The sequence below is a fragment of the Staurois parvus genome, unplaced genomic scaffold (assembly GCF_062004578.1).
Source record: "Staurois parvus isolate SC_StPar_1 unplaced genomic scaffold, SC_StPar_1.0 ptg002686l, whole genome shotgun sequence".
NCBI classification, from domain to species: domain Eukaryota; kingdom Metazoa; phylum Chordata; class Amphibia; order Anura; family Ranidae; genus Staurois; species Staurois parvus.
Window position 1 is genome coordinate 1,400,124 of NW_028320482.1, and position 18,393 is coordinate 1,418,516.

Consider the following 18,393-nt stretch of genomic DNA (forward strand, 5'->3'; position numbering starts at 1 on the left):
ACACAGGGCTGTATATGACATACTCCTGACCACTGCACTCTATACACAGGGCTCTATATGACATGTTCCTGACCACTGCACTCTATACACAGGGCTCTATATGACATGTTCCTGACCACTGCACTCTATACACAGGGCTGTATATGACATGTTCCTGACCACTGCACTGTATACACAGGGCTGTATATGACATACTGCTGACCACTGCACTCTATACACAGGGCTCTATATAACATACTCCTGACCACTGCACTCTATACACAGGGCTGTATGTGACATGTTGCTGACCACTGCACTCTATACACAGGGCTGTATATTATATAGTCCTGACCCCTGCACTCTGTGCTGTATATAATATACTTCTGACCCCTGCACTCTGTACACTGGGCTGTATATGATATGCTCCTGACCACTGCACTCTGTACACTGGGCTGTACATGATATACCCCTGACTACTGCACTCTGTACCCTGAGCTGTATAAGATATACCCCTGACCTTTGCACTCTGGGCCATAATTCACAGTTAACTCTAAACTGATGAGCTGTAAAGACATTTAAAGCGTCACCTATGAGCAATTTTGGGGTATTGAAGTTTGTCATCATTGAATTTAGATTGTAAGCTCCATGAGCCAGGCCCTCCTATTCCTTCTGTACTGAAATGTATTGTAATTGTATTGTCTCTCTTATATTGTAAAGTGCTGCGCAAACTGTTGGCGCTATATAAATCCTGTATAATAATAATAATAATACTAATTGAATTGGCATAGGTCATTATTTTCCTTCAATCCTTTTTTTTGTAATTATAATTTTAACAAGATTGCAGTAATAAAATCAGGGAATAGTAAAGGTAGAAATCCGATTGGTCAGGAAAATGCCTTGTCTGGAATGTGGAGGCGGAGTCGTTATTGATTTGTGTACAATACAACGTAGGAAATGGAGAAAATATAGAAACTGTAAATAATTAGGGATATTAAGGTGAGATTTGTGTACAAGGAACACCTTTACAATGACCACCATTTTATTCTCCAGGGCCTCTGATGTCAGAGAATATGTTTGGGGGTTTAGCTAAACTTCAGACCCAAAATCTGCATTTTAACATGTGTTTTTGTACTTTGTATCCATTTCCTGCAATACATCACGGGACACACAGCAGCTTCATTAATCCTTAATAATCGGGGTTATGTACCCCCTACCAAGTGACTGGACACTGGAAAAAAAAGACAGGAAGTCCCCCCTAAGCATAACCCCTCCCCGGCAGGCAGGACCAGGGCGGACTGACCATTTGGAAACTCGGGCACTGCCCGAGGGCCCGGGGTCAGTAGGGGGCCCCATGAGATGCCCCTGTTATCTTTTTCATAGGCTTTTTTGAGTTTGGGCAAGGACACAGGGGCCCCATGATCCCCTATTGCCCAGAGGCCCCATGAGTTGTCAGTCCGCCCCTGGGCAGGACTTCAGTTTTGCAGCAAGCCATAAACCATAACACAGGGGGGAGAGATCTCTGTGTCCCATGATGTACTCCAAGAAATGGATTTTACAGGTAAGCCCAAAATCCCATTTTCTTCATCATAAACGGGACGCAGAGCAGCTTCATTATGCCTTACCAATAGGGATGTCCCAAAGCACTAAATTTGAGGGGAGGGCGATACGGCAACAAGCCAACAGGCCTCAATAACCAAACCAGAAAAAACAGGAAAGAACCTCATGCAACAGCGTGACCTGGTGTAACCAAAGGTAGCGTCTTCAGTGACTCTAACATCCACCAGGCAAAAAATTGTGAAAGTGTGAGCCAAAGACCAGATAGTGGCTTTGCAAACCTGAGCTACTGAATTCTGATGAAAGATAACCCAGGAGGTTCCTACACTCTTGGTAGAGAGAGCCATCACCAAAAAAGGTGGAACCTTCACTTTCAAACCATGAGGCTGAGAAATAAGCAGACAAATCCAGTGGGAAATAGTAGACTGTGCGACCTTTCTTTGGTCCCTCAGGTAGCACAAAGAGAGAATCTGATTGCTAAATCATGGCAGGCAACTTCAGGTAAATCCTGGCAGCATGAACCACATCCAATATGTGGACAGCCATGTCCGCTTGGTGATTGAGGCTTGGGGCAAAGAGACTGTAAGAGAAATTCCTGATTGTGATGAAAGGCCGAAACCACTTCAAACCAGGAAAACCAAACCAGGAAGGAACCTCAAGCAGCAGCCTGCGAGACCAAGGGTAGCGTCCTCAGTGACTCTAACATCCACCAGGCAAAAAATTGTGAAAGTGTGAGCCAAAGACCAGGTAGTAGCTTTGCAACCCTGAGCTACTGAATTCTGATGACAGATAACCCAGGAGGCTCCTACACTCCTGGTAGAGTGAGCCATCAACAAAAAAGGTGAAACCTTTACTTTCAGACCATGAGGTTGAGAAATAAGCTGACAAACCCAGTGGGGAATAGTAGACCTGGTAGCTGTGCAACCTTTCTTTGGTCCCTCAGGAAGCACAAAGAGAGAATCTGACTGCTAAATCATGGCAGACAACTTCAGATAAATCCTGGCAGCATGAACCACATCCAATATGTGGACAGCCATGTCCGCTTGGTGATTGAGGCTTGGGGCAAAGAGACTGTAAGAGAAATTCCTGATTGTGATGAAAGGCCGAAACCACTTCAAACCAGGAAAACCAAACCAGGAAGAAACCTCAAGCAGCAGCCTGCGAGACCAAGGGTAGCGTCCTCAGTGACTCTAACATCCACCAGGCAAAAAATTGTGAAAGTGTGAGCCAAAGACCAGGTAGTAGCTTTGCAACCCTGAGCTACTGAATTCTGATGACAGATAACCCAGGAGGCTCCTACATTCCTGGTAGAGAGAGCCATCAAAGAAAAAGGTGGAAACTTTAATTTCAGACCATGAGGTTGAGAAATGAGCTGACAAATCCAGTGGGAAATAGTAGACCTGGTAGCTGTGTGACCTTTCTTTAGTCCCTCAGGAAGCACAAAGAGAGAATATGATTGCTAAATCATGGCAGGCAACTTCAGGTAAATCCTAGCAGCATGAACCACATCCAATATGTGGACAGCCATGTCCGCTTGGTGATTGAGGCTTGGAGCAAAGAGACTGTAAGAGAAATTCCTGATTGAGATGAAAGGCCGAAACCACTTAAAACCCGGAAAACCAAACCAGGAAGGAACCTCAAGCAGCCTGCATGACAAAAGGTAGAATCCTTAATCAACCAGGAAAAAAATAGACAAGGTAGCGGCCTCAATAACCAAAAAGGAAAGAACCTCACTCAGCAGCCTGCAAAAAAGTGTGACCAAAGGTAGCCCCCTCAGCAGCTCTAACATGGTAAAACATTGCAAAGTGTGAACCGATGATCGAAGAAGAGCTTTGCAAACCTGACCTACTGACTTCTGATGATGGATAGCCCAGGAGGCTTGTCAGGAATGGGCTCAGCACAGGTGGTGCTGGGGTTCACCTGCCTTGTGGACTGCAGTACCAGGGCTGGCCAGCGGGTGCTCTCAGCAGACAGAATCTCACTCCTGCAATCAAGCCATCACCTGATGCTGATTGCAGGAGGTGTATTTAAGCAATGGCCAGACGTGCAGTCAGTGCCTTGGTGTTGGTTCCCATGAGTCCCTGTACCTGGTATCCTGTGTTCCTGCATATCTGCCTATCTGATGCTGACCCTGCTTTGATCCTGACCTCTGCTGACTTCTCCTGCCCTGATCCCTGGCCTGTCTGACTTCTCTTTGGATACCCTCATTGGATCTGATCTCCTGTTACTGACCCGACTATTCTGTGCCTGCTGCCTTGTACCGCGCTGTCCCCACTGTTATCGACCCGGCCTGTCTGACTACGCTTCTGCTCAGCCATCCATCCGTCCTGCACGGACCCATCCACCTCTTCACGTCAGGCTCTCCTCCAGAATATACCTCTGGCGGATACCTCTACCACGGGTGGGTGTACTCAGACCTGGTCTCTGTCTGCTCCAAGTCCATCCCCACCATCAGGGGCCCTGGTGAACAAGCAGACTGGGACTTAGACACCGCACTCTGGGGAATCCTATTCTGTGGGTTGCTAGAGGTACCACCAGATGGTGCATTACAGACCCATACAGCCTGCCTGACCATTCCATCTCTCCAGCCCTGACAACGCCTGTGTTCCCACACATTTCTGGTCATACCCGGTTCCCTGACAAGGCTTCTAGACTCCTGGTAGAAAGAGCCATCACCAATAAAAATGGAACCTTTCCTTTCCAATCATAACGTTGAGAAAAAAGCCAACGAATCCAATGGGGAATAGAAGACTTGGTAGCTGTGTGACCTTTCCTTGGTCCCTCAGGAAGCACAGAGAGGATGTGATTGCTGAATCATGGTGGTCAACTTCAAATATATCCTGGTAGCATGAACCATATGGAGAGTCTTGCCCCCCCTTCCCGGGTGTTGAGGCTTAGGGCAAAAAGAAGGCATCCTGATTGAGATGGAAGGCCGAAACCACTTCACCATGGTGAAAAATCACCTTGTCACCATGGAGCACCAGAAATTGCTTGTAGGCAGGTGTAGTTAGCTAGGCAGCTCTGTTCCAGAATAGTGACTGGTCACTGTACATAAGGTCTTCAGGTGCCTGGTCCTTTTAGGTAGAGCCCTCCTGCAGTGATGTCAGGGGTGAGTCAGCACCCATATATAGGTCAGGTAGGGAAGGGCATGAGAGCCAAACACCCCACACCTATGAAGATGTAATTGGCACATGTAGGCCGTGGACAGGAGGCTGGATGGAGTGTACCTGTACATAGTAGGAGCCAGCTGTAGTCATTCAGGAGGTGGGGGCTTGGGCGGATCGCAAAAAGCCAGGCAGGAGATCCCTTTGTGAGGCCGCTTCTCTACAGGGTTCCCAAGAGAGATGTACCAAGCAAGGAGGAGACTTCAGGGAGCACAGTCCTGTGAGTACTTATGACCCTAGGTAAAGGAGACCAAAATGTGATGTGCCTGTATTGCCATTTCCTGAACACCACCAGTAAAGAGCATCAAAACGACTTTTATGTGTGGACATTCCTTCCCTGGGGATATTAATGTCTATGGCTGTGAATGTCACATGGAGGCCTATGGCAAGGAGCAGGGCACAAGATGGTGAAGGGTTGGGCCTCAGCAGGAGGGACAGTGTTCTAGCAGGACTGGAGCGGAGGTAGGGACTTGTGCTTTGGTGCCAAGTTTGACCAGCCACTAAGCCCCTCTTTCAGAGGCCAAAGTAATGGCAACCAGAAACACAACCGTGCAAGTCAAAGGAACTAAAGGTAAGGTCTCTAAGAGATTTCTGTAACACAGGAGGAACCAAATTGAGATCCCATAGGGACGAGGGAAGTCTGACCAGAGGAACAACACACACGACGCATAGGCCCGCACCAAGGAATGAGAAACGATTGCTAAAAAAAGACTGCCAAGGCTGATATCTCCTACTTGACTATTCAAGGCCAATTGCATTGCAACCCCAATTTGGAGAAAAGTGGAGACATGACAAAGACCAGGCATTCACTATATCCAGTCACCCCGGACCTCGCATTCACTATATCCAGTCACCCCGGACCTCGCATTCACTATATCCAGTCACCCCGGACCCTGCATTCACTATATCCGCTCTCCCCGGACCCTGCATTCACTATATCCGGTCTCCCTGTACCCTGCATTCACTATATCCGGTCTCCCCAGACCCCGCATTCACTATATCCGGTCTCCCCGGACCCTGCATTCACTATACCTGCTCTCCCCGGACCCCGCATTCACTATATCCGCTCTCCCCGGACCCCGCATTCACTATATCCGCTCTCCCCAGACCCCGCATTCACTATATCCGCTCTCCCCAGACCCCGCATTCACTATATCCGCTCTCCCCGGACCCCGCATTCACTATATCCAGTCTCCCCGGACCCCGCATTCACTATATCCGCTCTCCCCAGACCCCGCATTCACTATATCCGCTCTCCCCAGACCCCGCATTCACTATATCCGCTCTCCCCGGACCCCGCATTCACTATATCCAGTCACCCCGGACCCTACATTCACTATATCCGCTCTCCCCAGACCCTGCATTCACTACATCCAGTCTCCCCGGACCCCGCATTCACTATATCCAGTCACCCCGGACCCTGCATTCACTATATCCGCTCTCCCCAGACCCTGCATTCACTACATCCAGTCTCCCCGGACCCCGCATTCACTATATCCAGTCACCCCGGACCCTGCATTCACTATATCCGCTCTCCTCAGACCCCGCATTCACTACATCCAGTCTCCCCGGACCCCGCATTCACTATATCCGCTCTCCCCTGACCCCGCATTCACTATATCCGCTCTCCCCGGACCCTGCGCATTCACTATATCCGCTCTCCCCGGACCCCACGCATTCACTTTAACCAGTCTCCCTTGACCGGACCCCACATTCACTATATCCAGTCTCCCCGGACCCCGCATTCACTATATCTGCTCTCCCCGGACAGCGCGCATTCACTATATCCGCTCTCCCTGGACCCCACGCATTCACTATATCCGCTCTCCCCGGACCCCGCGCATTCACTGTATCCGCTCTCCCCGGACCCCGCGCATTCACTATATCCGCTCTTCCCGGACCCCGCGCATTCACTATATCCGCTCTCCCCGGACCCCGCATTCACTATATCCGCTCTCCCCAGACCCCGCATTCACTATATCCGCTCTCCCCAGACCCCGCATTCACTATATCCGCTCTCCCCGGACCCCGCATTCACTATATCCCGTCTCCCCGGACCCCGCATTCACTATATCCGCTCTCCCCAGACCCCGCATTCACTATATCCGCTCTCCCCAGACCCCGCATTCACTATATCCGCTCTCCCCGGACCCCGCATTCACTATATCCAGTCACCCCGGACCCTACATTCACTATATCCGCTCTCCCCAGACCCTGCATTCACTACATCCAGTCTCCCCGGACCCCGCATTCACTATATCCAGTCACCCCGGACCCTGCATTCACTATATCCGCTCTCCCCAGACCCTGCATTCACTACATCCAGTCTCCCCGGACCCCGCATTCACTATATCCAGTCACCCCGGACCCTGCATTCACTATATCCGCTCTCCTCAGACCCCGCATTCACTACATCCAGTCTCCCCGGACCCCGCATTCACTATATCCGCTCTCCCCTGACCCCGCATTCACTATATCCGCTCTCCCCGGACCCTGCGCATTCACTATATCCGCTCTCCCCGGACCCCACGCATTCACTTTAACCAGTCTCCCTTGACCGGACCCCACATTCACTATATCCAGTCTCCCCGGACCCCGCATTCACTATATCTGCTCTCCCCGGACAGCGCGCATTCACTATATCCGCTCTCCCTGGACCCCACGCATTCACTATATCCGCTCTCCCCGGACCCTGCGCATTCACTGTATCCGCTCTCCCCGGACCCCGCGCATTCACTATATCCGCTCTTCCCGGACCCCGCGCATTCACTATATCCGCTCTCCCCGGACCCCGCATTCACTATATCCAGTCACCCCGGACCTCGCATTCACTATATCCAGTCACCCCGGACCCTGCATTCACTATATCCGCTCTCCCCGGACCCTGCATTCACTATATCCGCTCTCCCCGGACCCTGCATTCACTATATCCGGTCTCCCTGCACCCTGCATTCACTATATCCGGTCTCCCCAGACCCCGCATTCACTATATCCGGTCTCCCCGGACCCTGCATTCACTATACCTGCTCTCCCCGGACCCCGCATTCACTATATCCGCTCTCCCCGGACCCCGCATTCACTATATCCGCTCTCCCCAGACCCCGCATTCACTATATCCGCTCTCCCCAGACCCCGCATTCACTATATCCGCTCTCCCCGGACCCCGCATTCACTATATCCAGTCTCCCCGGACCCCGCATTCACTATATCCGCTCTCCCCAGACCCCGCATTCACTATATCCGCTCTCCCCGGACCCCGCATTCACTATATCCAGTCACCCCGGACCCTACATTCACTATATCCGCTCTCCCCAGACCCTGCATTCACTACATCCAGTCTCCCCGGACCCCGCATTCACTATATCCAGTCACCCCGGACCCTGCATTCACTATATCCGCTCTCCCCAGACCCTGCATTCACTACATCCAGTCTCCCCGGACCCCGCATTCACTATATCCAGTCACCCCGGACCCTGCATTCACTATATCCGCTCTCCTCAGACCCCGCATTCACTACATCCAGTCTCCCCGGACCCCGCATTCACTATATCCGCTCTCCCCTGACCCCGCATTCACTATATCCGCTCTCCCCGGACCCTGCGCATTCACTATATCCGCTCTCCCCGGACCCCACGCATTCACTTTAACCAGTCTCCCTTGACCGGACCCCACATTCACTATATCTGCTCTCCCCGGACAGCGCGCATTCACTATATCCGCTCTCCCTGGACCCCACGCATTCACTATATCCGCTCTCCCCGGACCCCGCGCATTCACTGTATCCGCTCTCCCCGGACCCCGCGCATTCACTATATCCGCTCTTCCCGGACCCCGCGCATTCACTATATCCGCTCTCCCCGGACCCCGCATTCACTATATCCGCTCTCCCCAGACCCCGCATTCACTATATCCGCTCTCCCCAGACCCCGCATTCACTATATCCGCTCTCCCCGGACCCCGCATTCACTATATCCAGTCTCCCCGGACCCCGCATTCACTATATCCGCTCTCCCCAGACCCCGCATTCACTATATCCGCTCTCCCCAGACCCCGCATTCACTATATCCGCTCTCCCCGGACCCCGCATTCACTATATCCAGTCACCCCGGACCCTACATTCACTATATCCGCTCTCCCCAGACCCTGCATTCACTACATCCAGTCTCCCCGGACCCCGCATTCACTATATCCAGTCACCCCGGACCCTGCATTCACTATATCCGCTCTCCCCAGACCCTGCATTCACTACATCCAGTCTCCCCGGACCCCGCATTCACTATATCCAGTCACCCCGGACCCTGCATTCACTATATCCGCTCTCCTCAGACCCCGCATTCACTACATCCAGTCTCCCCGGACCCCGCATTCACTATATCCGCTCTCCCCTGACCCCGCATTCACTATATCCGCTCTCCCCGGACCCTGCGCATTCACTATATCCGCTCTCCCCGGACCCCACGCATTCACTTTAACCAGTCTCCCTTGACCGGACCCCACATTCACTATATCCAGTCTCCCCGGACCCCGCATTCACTATATCTGCTCTCCCCGGACAGCGCGCATTCACTATATCCGCTCTCCCTGGACCCCACGCATTCACTATATCCGCTCTCCCCGGACCCCGCGCATTCACTGTATCCGCTCTCCCCGGACCCCGCGCATTCACTATATCCGCTCTTCCCGGACCCCGCGCATTCACTATATCCGCTCTCCCCGGACCCCGCATTCACTATATCCGCTCTCCCCAGACCCCGCATTCACTATATCCGCTCTCCCCAGACCCCGCATTCACTATATCCGCTCTCCCCGGACCCCGCATTCACTATATCCAGTCTCCCCGGACCCCGCATTCACTATATCCGCTCTCCCCAGACCCCGCATTCACTATATCCGCTCTCCCCAGACCCCGCATTCACTATATCCGCTCTCCCCGGACCCCGCATTCACTATATCCAGTCACCCCGGACCCTACATTCACTATATCCGCTCTCCCCAGACCCTGCATTCACTACATCCAGTCTCCCCGGACCCCGCATTCACTATATCCAGTCACCCCGGACCCTGCATTCACTATATCCGCTCTCCCCAGACCCTGCATTCACTACATCCAGTCTCCCCGGACCCCGCATTCACTATATCCAGTCACCCCGGACCCTGCATTCACTATATCCGCTCTCCTCAGACCCCGCATTCACTACATCCAGTCTCCCCGGACCCCGCATTCACTATATCCGCTCTCCCCTGACCCCGCATTCACTATATCCGCTCTCCCCGGACCCTGCGCATTCACTATATCCGCTCTCCCCGGACCCCACGCATTCACTTTAACCAGTCTCCCTTGACCGGACCCCACATTCACTATATCCAGTCTCCCCGGACCCCGCATTCACTATATCTGCTCTCCCCGGACAGCGCGCATTCACTATATCCGCTCTCCCTGGACCCCACGCATTCACTATATCCGCTCTCCCCGGACCCCGCGCATTCACTGTATCCGCTCTCCCCGGACCCCGCGCATTCACTATATCCGCTCTTCCCGGACCCCGCGCATTCACTATATCAGCTCTCCCCGGACCCTGCATTCCCTATATCTACTCTCCCCGGACCCTGCATTCACTATATCTGCTCTCCCTGGACCCCGCGCATTCACTTTATCCAGTCTCCCCGGACTGGACCCCGCATTCACTATATCCTCTCTCCCCGGACCCCGCATCCACTATGTCCGCTCTCCACAGACCCCGAATTCACTATATCCCCCCTCCCCAGACCCCGCATTCACTATATACAGTCTCCCGCGACCCTGCATTCACTATATCCGCTCTCCCCGGAACCTGCATTCACTATATCTGGTCTCCCCGGACCCCGCATTCACTATATCCGCGGTCCCCGCATTCACTATATCCGCTCTCCCCGGACCCTGCATTCACTATATCCACTCTCCCCGGACCCCGCATTCACTATATCCGCTCTCTCAAGACCCCGCATTCACTATATCTGCTCTCCACGGACCCCGCATTCACTATATCTGGTCTCCCCGGACTCCACATTCACTCTATCCACGGTCCCCGCATTCACTATATCCGCTCTCCCCGGACCCTGCATTCACTATATCCGATCTCCCCGGACCCTGCATTCCCTATATCCGCTCTCCACAGACCCCGCATTCACTATATCCACTCTCCCCGGACCCCGCATTCACTATATCCGCTCTCCCCGGGCCCCGCATTCACTATATCCGGTCTCCCCGGACCCGGCATTCACTATATCCGGTCTCCCCGGACCCCGCATTCACTATATCCGGTCTCCCCGGACCCCGCATTCACTATATCCGGTCTCCCCGGACCCCGCATTCACTATATCCGGTCTCCCCGGACCCTGCATTCACTATATCCGCTCTCCCCGGACCCTGCATTCACTATATCCGCTCTCCCCGGACCCTGCATTCACTATATCCACTCTCCCCGGACCCCGCATTCACTATATCCGCTCTCCCCGGACCCCGCATTCACTATATCCGCTCTCCCCGGACCCCGCATTCACTATATCCGGTCTCCCCGGACCCCGCATTCACTATATCCGGTCTCCCCGGACCCTGCATTCACTATACCTGCTCTCCCCGGACCCCGCATTCACTATATCCGGTCTCCCCGGACCCCGCATTCACTATATCCGGTCTCCCCGGACCCCGCATTCACTATATCCAGTCTTCCCGCATTCACTATATCCGCTCTCCCCGGACCCTGCATTCACTATATCTGGTCTCCCCGGACCCTGCATTCACTATATCCGGTCTCCCCGGACCCTGCATTCACTATATCTGGTCTCCCCGGACCCGGCATTCACTATACCCGCTCTCCCCGGACCCTGCTGATGAGAATTTAATGGTGCGTGCCTATGCATCATGTGTGTTGTTCCTCTGGTCAGACTGCCCTTGTCCCTATGGGATCTCAATTTGGTTCCTCCTGTGTTACAAAAATCTGTTTGAGACCGTTAGTTCTTTTGACTTGCACGGTTGTGTTTCTGGTTGCCATTACTTTGGCCTCTGAAAGGTGCTTAGTGGCTGGTCGAATTTGGTATCAAAGTCCCTACCTCCGCTCCAGTCCAGCTAAAAACACTGTCCTACTGCTAGAGAGGCTTTTTTTTTTTCCTTGGGAGAATGCATGTGATCAGCACAGGACCAATCAGCCCTGTCCAGACAGAGGGCAGGGGCCCTGCATCCTGCTAGAGCAGAAAGGAAACTCCTCCTACAAGCTTTAACATGTGCTCTGCTGGACACTGATAGAAGTCACAAAGACTTCTATTCATCCATGTCTTTGGTGACCTCTGATCTCCTTATGAACTGTTTCTTCCATAGTGAAGATCAGCCATGGAGTATATCTGAGGTGTATATCAGGGTGTGCTTCTTCCCCACATGAGAGCTGGGGTGTCCAGCAACATTCATCTAGAAGACATTTCCCGCACTCAAGGCACTAATACATCGAGGGTTGTGTGAGATCCCTGATGTACAGGAAGGCAGGACTTCAGTGAGGAACATTTCCCTCACTCAGGACAGGAACACCGTGAGATCTCTGATATCTGTAAAGATTGGACTTCTGTGAAAAACATTTTCCACACTCAGGACAAGAATACTAATTCTCCCTTATGTGAGACCTTTTATATAAAACAAGGTGTGGTTTATTTACAAAACATTTCCCGCACTCAATCCAGGAAAACAGCTTTTCCCCATGTGAGACCTTTGATGTCTGACAAGATTTGATTTTTGTACAAAACATTTCCCGCACTCAGGGCAGGAATACGGCTTTTCCCCTGTGTGAGATCTCAGATGTACGGAAAGAGTGGAATTCCTTAAAAAACATTTTCCGCACTCCGGACAGGAATACGGCTTCTCACCCGTGTGCAATCTTTGATGATCATAAAGAATTGCCTTCTCTGAAAAACATTTCCCGCACTCCAGGCAAGAAAATGGCTTCTCACCTGTGTGAGACCTTTGATGTGAGGTCAGATGTGATTTATGCAAAAAACATTTGCCACACTCAGGACAGGAATACGGCTTCTCCCCTGTATGGGATCTCTGATGTCTGTAGAGATTGGATGTCTGTGAAAAACATTTCCCGCACTCAGGACATGAATGTGGCTTCTCACCTGTGTGAGATCTTTTATGCACATAAAGATGATGTTTAAAATAGAAACACTTCCCGCACTCAGTACAGGAAAATCTGTTATCTGTATGAAGGATGGTCCGATCCAGCACAGTCTGAGGTTCCTCAGGATACGAGGAATCCGATGGTCCATCTACACTGGGTGGTGCCGGATGGACATTGGAAGGAGCCGGGTTTTCTCCTGGACTATACTGTGTGATGTCCTCATCTTCTACTTTCCAGTCTGGAGACAAAGTGAGACAATCCTCTGAGGTTTTCCTCATCTCCCGGCCATGGACTAAAATACAAAGACAAAGAGGATTACTAGACAGCAGCTGATTGGTTCCCCCAAACCAGGACTCCACCCACATCAGGCAGCTTGGTCTCTGAGGAGCTTACAATTCCACCGTCAAGGGAACTAGGAAATGGCTCCTCTGATCTCCTACCAGGTCATTTCTTTATTCATGGACTTTAGAGCCCTTTCACACTGATATAGTGCAGTTTTTCTGCAACACGTTTAGCGCAGTGTACCCACAGTTCTGGCGCACCAATACAGGACGGGGAACACAGCTCAGGAAAGTGACCAGGGGATTACAGGCTGATATCACCCAGTCCCCGCCCTACTCTGGACCAATCAGTGAGCAGTATGGGTGGAGGAATGGATTTAGTGTTCATGACCCACCTGTGCTGATCTCTGTAGGAGTGTCCTCCTCTATAAATGTCCCCGTTATTCCATCCTCCTCCATAGACTGCTGATCATCCCTCACATATGCCTCTTCTTCTTCTGCTTTAACCTCAACTTTTATATCAATCAGATCTTCACCCTAAACCAAGACAAGGATCAACAATAACATCTGTACAATATGAGCTTTAAAATTGTGACATCACATTAAAGAAAATTCACACATTGTCTCCACAAGTCCATGTTGGAGATGCTCTGTCCTACCAACCTTGTAATGGTGAGAGATGGTGTGACCTTCCTGTGTGGAATCCCGGGAATACTGAGGACGGGGACATCTCTCTGGGGGGTTCCTGGTATTAGGTGGCTCCATCATATCCTTGTGTCCTTCTGAAAACTCCTCCATCACTCCATACTCCTCATCCTCCTCTTTATACTCTTCTTTAACATCAATATTATCATCCCCGAGGATTCCACTCTGTTACAATGGTTGTTCTATTTTATCTTTCAAACATGCGGTCTATAAAAAATAAAAACAAATAATTGTCAATTATCTACCTGATGATGGTCAGGGATGGTGTGATCTTCCTGTGTGGAATCCCGGGAATACAGAGGATGGGGACATCTCTCTGGTGGGTTCCCATTACTGGATCCATTGGTAGGAGGAGCTGTGAGGTCAGTGTGATGTCATAGGATTCTCTGACTCTGGTTGGAAAACATTGGGAGGAGATGTGAGGTCAGTGTGATGTCATAGGATTCTCTTACTCCGGATGGAGGGACATTGGGAGGAGGAGCTGTGAGGTCAGTGTGATGTCATAGGATTCTCTGACTCTAATTGGAGGACATTGGGAGGAGGAGCTGTGGGGGGCGCTCTGTGAGGTTTCTGTACACAGAATAATTTCTCCCGGGTGCGTCCCACCTCTCCTAAACTGAAAGATGAACGTTGTCTTTGGGCTTTGCCAGGACACATCCTATCCCTGTGATCTCCGTGTTCTCTGGAGGCTTTACTGATCACAATTCAGGATGAATATCTGAGATCGGGATCATTATGGAGTAATAAGTTTTCAGGACATTTCCTACAAATTAAATTTTCCATCTTTCTTCTTATTAGAATGTTATAAAATAAAGACAAACATATTCCAATCTCCCCGAAACAACCCCCCCATCCCCGACAAAAGTTGTATAGTCTGTTAGAGGTGAGTAGGTGACCCATCTCCACAATGAGGAGAATGTTCCGGCCCCGGAAGTGGGGGAATGCTGTGCCCCTGAAGGGGTTAATCTGGGTTCCCACACTATATATGTGTGTATCATCATCTGCTGGACATAAAAGATGTCACAGTGACTATGGAGGAAGAGGACGGACGTGACTATGGGGGAAGAGGACGGATGTGACTATGGGGGAAGAGGACGGACGTGACCATGGGGGAAGAGGACGGGCGTGACTATGGAGGAAGAGGACAGACGTGACTATGGAGGAAGAGGACGGACGTGACTATGGAGGAAGAGGACGGACATGACCATGTAGGAAGACGGACGTGACTATGGAGGAAGAGGACGGATGTGGCTATGGAGGAAGAGGACGGATGTGGCTATGGAGGAAGAGGATGGACATGATGGGGAGTTATTCGGTGTAAATAGGAAATAACATCTTATTACCTCCTCTGCTGCCACTTCCACCAACGTCTCCTCTCTACTTCCTCCCCACTCACCGAGAACTTCCTGTCCGTGCATGACATCACATCCTCTCTGTACCTGACCACTTCCTGTCTGTACCTGACATCACTTCCTGCTTGTATTCCATAGAGACTTCCTGTCTGGGTAGAAGTGATATCACTGTCTTGTGGAGCTCAGAGGAACTGTTGCCCTGAGAAACATCCTAGATTGTGAACCCAGCCTTGTACTGTGTGTATGTACTGTACACCGATCAGTCGTAAGATTATGACCACTGACCAGTAAGGTGAATAACAATGATTATCTTGTGACAATGGCATCTGAAATTGGGTGGGATATATCAAGCGCCAAGTGAACATGTTGTCCCTGAAGTTGATGTGTTGGAAATATTTGAGCGACTTTGACGAGGGTCAAATTGCATTGACTAGATGACTGGGTCAGAGCAACTAAAAAAATGCAGCTCTTCTGGGATGTCCCCAGTCTTCAGTGGTCAGAATCAGCCAAAAGTGGTCCAAGGAAGGAAAACTGGAGAACTGGCAACAGGGTCATGGGTGGCCACTGATGGAGGTGGGGTGTGAAGGCTGGTCTGTGTAGTCTGATTCAATAGAAGAGCTACCGGGGATCAAATTGCTGAAAGAGTGAATACTGGTTCTACTAGAAAGGTGTCAGAACACAAAGAGCATCACAGTTTGTTGTGTATGGGGCTGTGTAGCCGCAGACTGGTAAGGGTGCCCATGCCGACCCGTGACCACAGCCAAAAGTGCCTACAATGGGGACACGAGCATCAGAACTGGTCCACAAAGTAATGGAAGAAGGTTTTTTTAGCTGCTGACTTGGCCTCCAAATTTTCTAGATTTTAATCCAACTGTGGGATATACTGGCAAAACAAGTCCAATCAATGGAGGCCCCACCACACACCCTACAGGACTTAAAGGATCCGCTACTGATGGCTTGGTGCCACAGCATACCTTCAGAGGTCTAGTGGAGTCCATAGCTCCTCAGGATTCTTTTGACAGCAAAAAGGGAAACCTATTCAATACTAGGTGGGTGGTCATAATGTTATAACTGATTGGTATATGTACTGTATGTTAGGTGGATAGTCTTGAATTTGCCAGGACAGTTACACTTTTTAGCAATTTGTTCCACAATGTCTGCTCCTCGGGCTGTTTCTGAGAATCAGATCGTAAGGTGTAAAGGTGTTTGAGGCCAGGCATTTAATGACCAAACTACAGCTAAGTTGGGGCTGTAAGTAGCCAATGAGCACGTAGTGATCAGCATTGGGTGGGTATCAGAGAACACTCAAGAGACTTTCCTGCTCTCCGGACCAATCAGGATGCTGGGCAGAGTGTGTGGAATGGGCTTCTCTCTGGATGCTCCTCCTGCGGTGTGTCCAGTGATGAGTGCCTGGCTTCTCCAACCCTGCCAGGTATATAGAAGTCATGGCTTCTCGCTGTGTATCCCACCCTCTGAGAGGTGGTAGTGCCTGGAGGAGGGCTCTGTGTGTTTATGAGAGTCATCAGGGGCCCTGTGTGTGGTGGAAGAAGGGGGATGAGGGAGCTGTGCGGGGTCCTGGTGGAAGGAGGAGGGGTGGCCTTTTCTATGTCCCACCACCTTGCTCGGGAACTGCTCTCCACTCCCTATCTGCACTGAATGTGTGATATCAACCCAGCTTTCCACTTCCAGGAGACAATGCCCCCATGTACCCTATTCTATCCCTAACTACACTCCATGTTCTCACCCCAATTTTCAGCCCCATTCTGCCCATCTCTACCCCCTCTTCATTGTCCTGTACCCCTCTTCATCTCTCATCCCCTTCTTCACCATCACATCCCCTTCTGCTGCCTTGTCCCACTCTTCTCCCCCCTTTCCACTGCACTATCTCTATCTTCACCCTCTTTCCTTTCCTCTCTGTACCCCCCGTACCCCCTCTTCACTGTCCTGCTCCTCCTTTCTTCCCCTTCATCACCTTCCTGTCCCCTATTCACCCCCTGTCCACTTATTAGCTCCTTGAGCACAGTGCACAGAAGTCACCAACTATCTGCAGAGTCAATAGCTAAAGATCTCCAAAGTTGGTGTGGCCTTCAGATTAGCACAACAACAGTGCGTAGAGAGCTTCAAGGAATGGGTTTCCATGGCCGAGCAGCTGCATCCAAGCCTTATATCACCAAGTGCAATGCAAAGCATCGGTGTAAAGCACGCCACCACTGGACTCTAGAGCAGTGGAGACATGTCCTCTGCAGTGACAGAAGGCGTCATTATACCAAGACATTTTGGATAATTCCATGCTCCCAACATGACTGCACACCAGTGCACAAAGCAAGGTCCATAAAGACATGGATGAGCGAGTTTGGGGTGGAGGAACTTGACTGGCCTGCACCGAGTCCTGACCTCAACCTGATAGAACACCTTTGGGATGAATTAGAATGGAAACTACGAGCCAGGCCTCCTCCCCCGACATCAGTGCACATCACAAATGTGCTTCTGGAAGAATGGTCCAACCTTCCCATAGACACCCTCCTAAACCTTGTGGACGGCCTTCCCAGAAGAGTTGAAGCTGTTATAGCTGCAAAGGGCGGGGCCAACTCAATATTGTTCACCAATACATGGGACCACTACACTGACCATTGATATAAGGAGCTCCTTCTCCCACTGGTCACCAATTTTAGGGACCACTACACTGACCACTGATATAAGGGGGTCTTTCTCCCATTGGTCACCAATTTAAGGGACCACTACACTGACCACTGATATGAGGAGGTCCTTCTCCCATTGGTTATCAATGTAAGGGACCACTACACTGACCACTGATATAAGGGGATCTTTCTCCCATTGGTCACCAATGTAAGAGACCACTACACTGACCACTGATATAAGAGGGTCCTTCTCCCATTTGTCACCAATGCAAGGTACCACTACACTAACCACTGATATAAGGGGATCCTTCTCCCATTGGTCACCAATGCAAGGGACCACTACACCCACCACTAGACATACAGGTGAAACTTGAAAAATTAGAATATAGTGCAAAAGTTCATTTATTTCAGTGCAGCAACTTAAAAGGTGAAACTAATATATGAGATAGACTCATTACATGCAAAGCAAGATAGTTCAAGCCGTGATTTGTCATCATTGTGATGATTATGGCTTACAGCTCATGAAAACCCCAAATCCACAATCTCAGAAAATGAGAATAGTATGAAAAGGTGCA

General features: G+C 50.8%; 1 protein-coding gene across 1 annotated transcript in view; it reads right to left on the minus strand.

The window, feature by feature from the left end:
- The window catches only part of LOC149429913 (uncharacterized), a 195,738-nt gene that overhangs the window by 169,354 nt on the left and 7,991 nt on the right, over positions 1–18,393 (minus strand). Inside the window, 5 exon segments of the mRNA XM_089666363.1 lie at positions 4,162–4,342; positions 12,327–12,423; positions 12,426–13,133; positions 13,518–13,659; positions 13,786–13,992. Of these exon segments, the coding sequence (XP_089522489.1) occupies positions 4,162–4,342; positions 12,327–12,423; positions 12,426–13,133; positions 13,518–13,659; positions 13,786–13,992 (1,335 nt within the window).